Source organism: Merops nubicus, unplaced genomic scaffold (genome assembly GCF_000691845.1).
Source record: "Merops nubicus isolate BGI_N331 unplaced genomic scaffold, ASM69184v1 scaffold4406, whole genome shotgun sequence".
NCBI lineage: Eukaryota > Metazoa > Chordata > Aves > Coraciiformes > Meropidae > Merops > Merops nubicus.
The window spans coordinates 2,216-11,819 of record NW_008616793.1 but is presented as its reverse complement, the minus strand read 5'-3'; the positions used below and the strand labels follow the sequence as shown (position 1 = coordinate 11,819).

Genomic DNA, 9,604 nt, shown 5'->3' with positions numbered 1-9,604 from the left:
GTCAGATGTTTAATACATTATGTGTGTTTTTTATTGCACGGTTGCCTTGAAAAAGGTAATTTGACCCCTCCCTCATCTCAGTGTTCCTGAAACACCTACAAGTGTCTAGCTTTTTAAGTGTAACTGAATGCAGTGATACTTTTTCTGGTTTTCAGTTCTGCTTTTCTCACGTTCAGTAGAAAAAGCTGAACTTCTGTAGGATTTGGGTAGGACTAGACTAACGTATCTAGGTTGTTGGTGCTCAGTGTTAGAACATCAGCAGTAGCCTCCTCCGGTAGATGAACAGGTGTTCAGATGGTAATTGGCTGTTTTTTCACATGTAGTGTATCCACATTAAGGTAACACAGCCATGGCTGGCTGCTGTTTCTGAAGAGGGTGCCAGCTTTCTCATTTCTATTCTTTGAAAGAGGACAACTGACTCATCTGCTACATATTTCAAAGAAAGTTTTCAACATGTACCCACAGTTATTCTGAATAAATGTACAAGGCAGGAACTTTAAAAGGTTTGCTTAGATTAAGGGGTAGGGAGATTTTGTTCTTCTCCTCTACACTTGTGCCAAGTAGCAAGATCCAGAGGAATTATGTGATCAGTGCAGTCCATTATTTCTGAAAACCTCATCCCGGTTAGCAGCTTTATTTCCTAAAAGGAAATAGATCCTGCAGCAAATTAGTTCCATGAAAGCTGATAGGCTGCTGGAATATATGGCACCTTTAATCAGTAGGCCTCCTGGTTAGGTGTGTCAACACAGAGATCGGGAAGATTTTTCCATACCATAATAGTTAGCATAGAGCTGCAGGAGAACACCTGAAATGTGGGTAAACAGGAAGGTGCTGAGAGCCTACACCCTGAGTCAGGGTCAATTCAGGAATTACAGTGCAGAGTGCAGGTACCTCAGCTAGCTCAGTCTAGAACTGCTGCGAGTAGCAGCCTGGGAAAACCACACAAAGCTAGTGTCTGCACTGCAGAGATCATCAAGTTCATCCTCTCCAGGAGATGTCAGGCTCAAAAGTGTGCAGAAAGAAAACCCTTCACAGGCTTGTTCACCCTCCTGAGAAACAAAGCATCATATTTTCTCTTTTTTTTTTTTTTCTTTTTTTTTTTCCCCCAATAATAGAGTTGAAGCTCTAGCATCCTGACAGGATAGGAAATACAGATATGGTAGGGGAAAAATAATATCTTATTAGATCAACAGGTATACCCAGAAAAACACTTGCTAAACATTAGTTTATTGACTGCTAGTTAGAACCAAGAAGACAAACTATTCTTTGCAGCTGGGTCAATTGTTCTGGCAAAGCATACTACCTGCCCAGGATGGGTACATGAGGAAGAATAATTAGTTATCTCTAATAAAAGGAATAAAATTTAGTCATTTTTTTAATTATATTCATTAGCCTGTACAGACAGAGAAAAATGCATTTGAATAATAACTTGGGTTACAATTTAACCATATAAAATTCAGTGAGAAATACCCAAAGAGCTCAAGAAGCAAGGGCAGAAAGACAGGAGACAGGTGAAAGCCTAGAGCCTGAACTACATGGAACAAAAGACTCTTTTCCTTCTCTGAAGCTTCAGCAAGGCTTCCTTCACCTGCCTGTTCCTCAGACTGTAAATGAGGGGGTTCAAAGTGGGGCTGACAAGACTATAGAAAAGGGAAAGAACTTTCCCCCTCTCAGATGAGCTGCTGCTCCCAGGCCCCATGTACATGAAGATGGCATTTCCATAGAACAGACCCACCACAGTCAGGTGGGAGCTACAGGTGGAAAAGGTTTTGTGCCACCCTGGCATAGAGTGGATGTGCACAATGGTGGCCAGAATGTGCAGGTAGGAAATTAGGATTAAGGCTAAAGGGAAGAGGAGGAAGCACACACAGACAGCAAAGATCAGGACTTTATTGGCAGTAGTGTCAATGCATGCCAGTTTTAAGACAGCGAGGATTTCACAGAAGTAGTGGTCAACCTCCCAGGGGCCACAGAAAGGCAGGTGTAAAGCCAGAGAGGCTTGCAGTGTACCAAACATGAACCCCAAAGCCCATGAAACTGTGGCAAGGGTGAGGCACACCCTCCAGTTCATGATGAGAGCGTAGCGGAGGGGATGGCAGATTGCCACGTAGCGATCATAAGACATCACTGCCAGCAGCACGCACTCCGTAAGTGCCAAGATCAAATAAAGATGTGTCTGTGTCCCACACCCAGCAAAGGAGATGGTTCTGCCTTGTCCAAGGAGGTTCATCAGCATATGGGGGACATTGTTGGAGGCATAGCAGATGTCCACAATGGAGAGGTGGCAGAGGAAGAAGTACATGGGGCTGTGGAGGTGGTGGTTCAGGCAGATAAGCACAAAGACAAGTGCATTTCCCACCAGAGTGGCAGAGTAGAGGACAGAGAAAAGGCCAAAGAGGCAGAGCCGCAGGGCTGGGCTGCTGGAGAAGCCCAGAAGGATGAATTCTGTGACAGCCGTTTCATTCCCCATGCTGTGCTAGAGGTGAGGCAGCACAAACTGCGACCACAGAGATCTGGAAGGGAAGGAACAAAGAAAAGGAAAGAAAATGGAGAGTTTTCCTAAGAATGTCAAGTCTGCAGCTCCCTTCTCCATTTTTCCCTCTGACTCCAGTGGAAGGTGCATACTACTATCCTCACCGTGCTGGGAGAGGCAGGTCTGAATTGCAAATTCTAATCTCTGCACAAACTTTAAGCAGTTTTGAGCAATCTTGTGTAACTTCACTGCCTAGCTTGCCATTGATATTTTTCTTTTTCACGGTTGTTTGTTGCTGGTTTGTTTGTTTGTTTGTTTTTTTGGGGTGGGGTGTCTCTGCTGGAGAAAAATAACATCTCTCTATCATGATGAAGACTGCAGGTGTCCGTTAAGGTGAAGTCAGAACATCTTCAAAGCAGCTTTTTAAAATTAAGTCCTTATTAACATGAATGCATAGTCCACAGAATAATTCCAGCTTTACCACTAAACAACTAACATTTCTAATCCATTCCTGTGTCCTCTTTACTGTAGTGAAATGCATTCATACTGAATGCTGCAGGTGCTTGATCCATTATCCTATAGCTAATTTCACTTCAAATTGCTAAGCGAACTTAGAGCTACAGTTGGATGTACAGAAGAAAATGCTAAAAGAATGCAACTAACCACAAGAGCTTCCTTACCTGTATCATCTGGAAAAACACGATTTGTTCATCTCCATGTTTTTGGTTAGGGAAACTGTCTCAGAAAGTTCTGCCTACTTTCTCAGACAGCAGGTGAAACGAAGAGCTGTTCCGCTCCTCAGCTGCCTACATTCACTTGGTTTTAAAGGCAAAGTTTTCTGGGTAATGTGCCTGAGGGGGACACTGTTTTGATTGCCAACAGGCAGTACGAACATGAGTCTCAAGTATAAATCCCCAGAGTTCCATAACTGAACTCTGGGGATCCTTCCAGAAAGTAAACACCACTTTATTCTGAAATGGGCACAGCATTGTACTTACATGGCATTGTATTCACTGGCCCTTCAATCATATAGATTTCTTTTCTGATAAACAGTCTTCTCCATCACATTCCTGTTTATGCCTTCAGTGCCCCAAACACCACCCCCCACCCCCATTTCCCTGCCTCCAACAGTATACAGAGCTTTTTGTTTCTGAGATATTAGCATAGGATAAATCCTAGTATTAGGCCTTGCCCAATCCATTGTCTTGATGTTGTACGACACTGCTGCAGCTCCATGCCCCCACGTTCAGCCACGCAGTGAGGATAAGCATGAGTTTTCCAACTGACACGTGTACACACGCACACATACATCTGTCTGCCCTGTTACATAGATCCACAGTGACTGAAAACAAAGCCCTTGCACAAATACAAGCAACACAAACAGCCTTGATCGTTTTCCCTGTCAGTCTAAGCAGGATGAAAGACACTCACAGGAAAATACATAAGTATGTACACAGAGAAGCCCATACAGGTCCCATCAGCAACTGACGTTAAACAGCCTATCCAGTACTTGGCCCCAGGATCCCATGATCTCCCAGCTGCCTGAGGTACAAAACCATACACATGTAAACAGGTCTCTTCAGTAGATGTTCCACACCTACAACCTTACCAGATCCCCTGGTCTCTTCTACAGCCGCCTTAGGCCTCCCAGCCCCTCCAGTAGTTGACTCTCAGATCCTCTGGTCTCTTCAGTATCTGGACCAGACCTATGGCCACTGCACTCCCTGCATCCCATGCCCCTTATTCTACTTGCTGAATGGTCAAGCTTGATACTTACTAGCAGTTGTACACACTGATAAACACATACAGTATGGAGGCACTGCAGTCTCCACAGCTGCTGGTGCTTTGGGTTCACGGTCCCCTATGGCCAAAGGTCCCTTTCCAGTTGCTGGCACTTAGACTTTACACAAAAAGTAAAGACATCATCACCCAGGAAAACAGAAACTGAGTTTAAGAAGAAGACAGGACAGACTCTGGTGATATTATGGGCAAATCAGAATAAGCAAACAACGACCTGTAGTGTACCTGGACTATGGATTTTATTTAACACCCGACAAGATTAGCTCCTACTTGATTATTTCTCTCTCCCCCATGCACACATGCACAGACACACCCATACATGTGACCTGATGAGGTTCAGCACATACAGTGCCACAACCCAGAGACAGCAACTTCCCTTCTCAGCAGGGAGGTTGCTGCAGATCCGGGAAGGTCAGGCAGAAAACCACGTGCAGCTGTGCAGCTGCTCCTCATCACCAGATTCTGAGGTTGCCAGTCAAGGTTCCTGGGCATTCCCTGGCATTTGTCTCCATGCAGTTCTCTGATCTCTAAGATCTTCCCCAACTTCCAGGATATCTCCTCCAGCCAGGATCTTCAATTTTTTCTTTCTGGGTTCCCTTTTCTTTTCAAGAACCCTCCTTTTTGGCATCACCACTTCTTTCTGGAACCCCACACCCCCAGTTTTCCCAATCTAAATTGTCTGTGTGGGTAGTACAATACCTGATCAGCCTCCTGATTAATGACACTGTCTCCTTTCTCCTTATTAATTGTAGGATCCAGGACATGCCACTATTGCTTACTCCAGATGTGACCAAAATTTAGATCCAGCCCATACTGGTCGCAGTTAGCAAGAAGCAGGCTTCTGCTTGACAGCTCAGAATTCAATTTCAGACATTCACACACACAAATCTTGCTGTACACATGCACCCAGTCATGTGTTGCCTTCTAACATTCACAGTTTAAGCTATTTTTTTTTTGTCTATGATGGGTGTTCAGATGCAGGGCATGGCCAAAAAAAGTACGTTCCCTCCACTTCAATCTGTGAAGTGATCAGGGGAGAGTCAACACTTGTCTGGTGAGTCTCATACTCAGACAGTGTGGTTGATGCCTCTACTGTGGTAGCCCTAGGAAAAGCCACATCAGGGTGTTCCACTGCCTCTGCCTAGGCTACCGGGGTAACCTCCCACCTCATTCCTCTTCCCCAGTGCAGAACACAGACCTACAAAGGGTAACTTTCAGCATGTTCTCTGCAGGGTGGGAGGAGAGAAGGTTTGATTTCAAAGCTCTTGCCAGCTCCTACTGTCACTGCAGTGTTGCCATGAGCAGGAGGAAGATATTGCACACACATGTGGTGGACAGAACATGACATCACCCGCTCTTTGTGCAGAGGTGAAGACTGATGCTAGGCTCATAGAACTTCAACATTCTTGCTGTTACACAGTCTCTAATTCAGTGATGGAAAAGTACCTGTGATGGAGCCAAGGTGGTCTAGGATACTATGTCACCTTCGGGGATGTTTAGTCCCATTCTGCCCTCCTTCAGTCTGTTGCTGCATGCCCATAGCACAATTTAACTTCATTTTCGAAGTATCCTGGACTTAGTCTGCCCTGCAATCCATGATCCTAGTGCTCAGTTATTCACAATGGGCAGAGCTTTACAGCTCCTCTGCTCCCAGGCATACAATGCCACCTGAGACTTCTGCTGACTCTTATTCATGCCCCAGACTCCCACTTAACTGCTGATAGCTGCTCAGCTTTGCCATTGGTGCAGCCTACTCAGCATAGCTCTCGCCTTCCTACCGGGGTCCAACAGCGAGGCTCACAGCCCTCCAGTGAGCAGTGCTCCATCCAGAGGGCATCCTGATGCAGTCAGAGGTTGACCAAAGCCTTATATGTTCCCTCTGACAGTCAATGCAGCCATGTGAGCTCTTATGGTGAGCACAAGCTGGGCTGCCTTGGAAGGGTTTCCAAATGCCTAGAGCCAGGGCGAGGGAGAGACATGAAGTAAAAAAGATGTTTACCTTTCTCCTTGGCTGGTTTCTAGCCCTAACTTGGAAGTTTTGGAAGAATCCATGAGACAGGTGGGGTTCAACATTGCCTCAGATCTCATCTCAATAACTGTTGTGGTGATAATAGTGTTGCGAGTTGCTTATTTTCTCTTGAAAGTCTTCTTGATATTCATGGTTCTCTTAAAGCCTCAGCTTATGGCATAAGTGCATTTCCTAACAAGCTTAGCTATATTAAACTGTCTTGAGCTCATGTTGGACAGGAAAGCTTGCAAACATGATGCAAAACTTTCTGTTCACTGAAAAATGAGTCTCATGATCGCAACACAAACTCCTTGTTTTTGGGAAAAGGAAGGCTATGACATGGAGCATTGGTGATAATGACTGGAGCCGGATCTTGCACCTAAATAGTTCAGGAACTTCTTCTGGACAAGCAAGCCAGGCAAGGAGACAAGCCATGGGCAATAGTAGCAGCCAGGCCATGAGCGCAGTTATACAGGAGGGACTCAGACAGCTTCATGTTCTGGCTCTCGCACTGTCCTGGGAGTTCCACTTGCTAAGAGTCAGGAAGCCCTTGCAATGACCAAAATCCCCACATATGCTGTGTAAGGAGATCACCCAACTGCACTGCAAACAGAGTCAGCTCGTACAGAGGTGGCTTCTTGCCCCACCTCCAAGTTAATGTGGAAGGTGGGGGCACCCGGTGGTGATCTCCTAATCAGTTCCCACCCAAGGCTGGCCAGACCCTGGGTGAAAACCAATCAGGAGGGTCTTTCTTGCCTGGCTATGGACATCATCAATGTGCCAACCCTCATTCAGGGCTGGGGGTTTAACCCCTGCAGTTCAGGCGCTATAGGAGTTTTAGTTTGTCTCTCATCTTCTGCCGTTCCCCATTTGTCACATGCCCTGGGTTCAGCCAGGGTAGGGTTAATGGCCCAGCCAATGGGGGAGGTGGCTCATACTGACGTCTTGCCCTCTGTTCGAGGGGAGGGGTGGAGGAGTGTCTGGGTTTTCTTTTGGTTAGCTGGTGGCTGGCGTAGGGAGAGCAGTTGTGTCTGGGGTAAGGGGGTTCTTGTCACTTGTGTTATATACTGTAGCACTTTGATTATTGCTATTTTTATTGTCTTCTGTCTCTGAGTTGCTGCCCTTATCTCAGCCTACGGGCTTTTTGTTTCCTGTTCCTGCAGATTCTGCTCTCCTGACACGGGGAGGGGGGGAGGGAAGCTGCTGGGGTTTAGTTCCCTGCTGAGGCTAAACCACAATAGTCCCTTTTTTGGCACCCAACATGGGGCCCAAAGGGTTGAGGTAACAACAAAATCTGACCCAAACCTGTTCAAAGAACTTTGTCGTGACTGTGTTCACAACATTGGTTGGTTGGTTTGTGTGGTGGTGTTTTGTAAACCCTTATATACTCTGTGTTCCCTGTAGTGATGTTTATCATCTTGGGGAAACAGAAGAGAACTCTCATGTTGCTGTACTAGATGTTATGAGCCTCTGATGTAATTATACCGCTGGTCAGGAAGCTAAGCTAGTGTGTGTGCCTGGCACTGGGGTTTGTCATTGATCCCATTCAGTCTATGGGCAAGACAGGGGAGGAAACACTCTCAGCTTTTGAAAATTTGGATGCCCAAGCCAGCATGCTCTTGTTGCTATGTCTTCTGAATGTGTCCCAGGTCCTGTTTAGGTTCACACACAGTATTTTCAAGAATAGCGTCCAGAAATCTGCCCCAAGACAGTATATTTAGGAGTGGCAGGGTGTGTTGGAGAGCCTAGGGCAGTGGTCACCTCCAGTGTTTTGGAATTTCACCCCCAAAAAACTGCAGAATCCTGAAAAAATAGTAAAATGCTTGGGAAAAAAAGCGAGTTGTCAACCTGGCAATGCCTGAGAGATGCAAATTACTGCAATGTGCTGGGCCCTGGTCCATGCCTACAGCACCCTTTTCAATGATACTCAGTTACCTCAAGATGTAGAGAAGGTCTCTGAACCTAAAAACAGAGCAGCAGGCAGAGCAGCTATCCCAACCCTTGTGACAAGCACTGTGGCTACTCAAACCCTAGTGGCAGGTGCTGCAGCTGAACCAGAGAACCAACTTGTACTGGTGTCAGCTGCCCAGTACAAAAAAAACATACATGAAAGTATCAGTTTGCCCTGCAGTGGATGACAGTGAACCAGAGTCGCCATGAGAACAGGTGGAAGAACCAGAGGTGATCATTTGATCCCTATCCCTGAGTGAATTGGGAGATAATGTGAGAAGATTTTGTCTGACATCCAGGTGAGCACATTATCACCTGGCTGCTCTGATGCTGGGGTAATGGGACCGGTAGTTTGGAATTTGAGGGGAAGGAGGCCAAACAGCTGGGTTCCCTGTCCAGGGAAGGGGCCATTAACAGGGAAACTGGAAAACAGACACATGTCCTCTGCCTCTGGAAGCAACTCCTGTTAGGTATAAAGGAAAGGTACCCCTTCAAGGAATACATTACCCATCACCCAGGCAAGTGGACCACCATGGAGAAAGGTATCCAGTACCTAAGGGAATTAGTTGTGCTGGACGTGATTTATAGTGACCCAGCTGCTAAGCTAACAGATACAGACAAAGTCCAGCGCACACCACTCATGTGGCAAAGGTTCCTATGAAGTCCACCACCATCATATACCAACTCATTGGTAGTAGTGTGCTGGAAAGATTGTTCTCTGGGTTATTATAATTCAGTAGCAAGAAACATAAGGATATACATTACTTCAGAGGTTGTACAACTGGGGAGTTTTGCACAAACTTAGTGGCACAAAGTGGGAAGGAGGAATGGTGGATGAGCTGGCTGGCAGACTCTAGCAATGGGAAGGCAGTTTCTCCTTCTCCCTGTCAGCCTGTGTTTTGGCTGTGGAAGAACTGTCCTGGGAGTCCAGCAACTCAAAGAGGACACGTCCTACTCTCTACCTGTATGGGCCTGTGTCTTGGCTTTTGGGAGTAGATGCTTCCCTGTCTCAGGGGAAGAATACTGAATGTACACACCACAGGGTACCCTGTGGTTTTACCTACATGGCCATGGGGAGGACACGAAGAAGTGGGATGGAAAACCCACTTCAATCCTTGCTGTGTGAGTACATGAATTGCGTGGGAGAGCAGGCATGAAAGGGGATCCTTCAGAGAAAAATGCTGCTCCAATTTCCAGTGGGAAATTCCCCAGACAGAATAGAAGACCTGATCTTACTTATGATCCTCTTGGAGCAACTTCTAAGTCATTTTCAGAAGTGCTGTGTGACTCTGATCAGGATTAGAGGGGCCCAGCCAGGTGAAGAAAAGGGACGGTTGGGTTTACTGGACTGTGTGGATCTGATGGCTTGGCAC

At 46.2% G+C, this 9,604-nt stretch overlaps 1 protein-coding gene across 1 annotated transcript; it reads right to left on the bottom strand.

The window, feature by feature from the left end:
* Positions 1–1,531: 1,531 nt before the first annotated feature.
* Positions 1,532–2,470, bottom strand: LOC103775469 (olfactory receptor 2A2-like). Its single transcript, XM_008942924.1, has one exon. The coding sequence runs from the start codon at positions 2,468–2,470 to the stop codon at positions 1,532–1,534; it is 939 nt and encodes a 312-aa protein (XP_008941172.1).
* Positions 2,471–9,604: the final 7,134 nt, after the last annotated feature.

Bases quoted from the DNA above. Each gene is read 5' to 3' on its own strand.
- LOC103775469 (XM_008942924.1), bottom strand. From the start codon at position 2,470: ATGGGGAATGAAACGGCTGTCACAGAATTCATCCTTCTGGGCTTCTCC.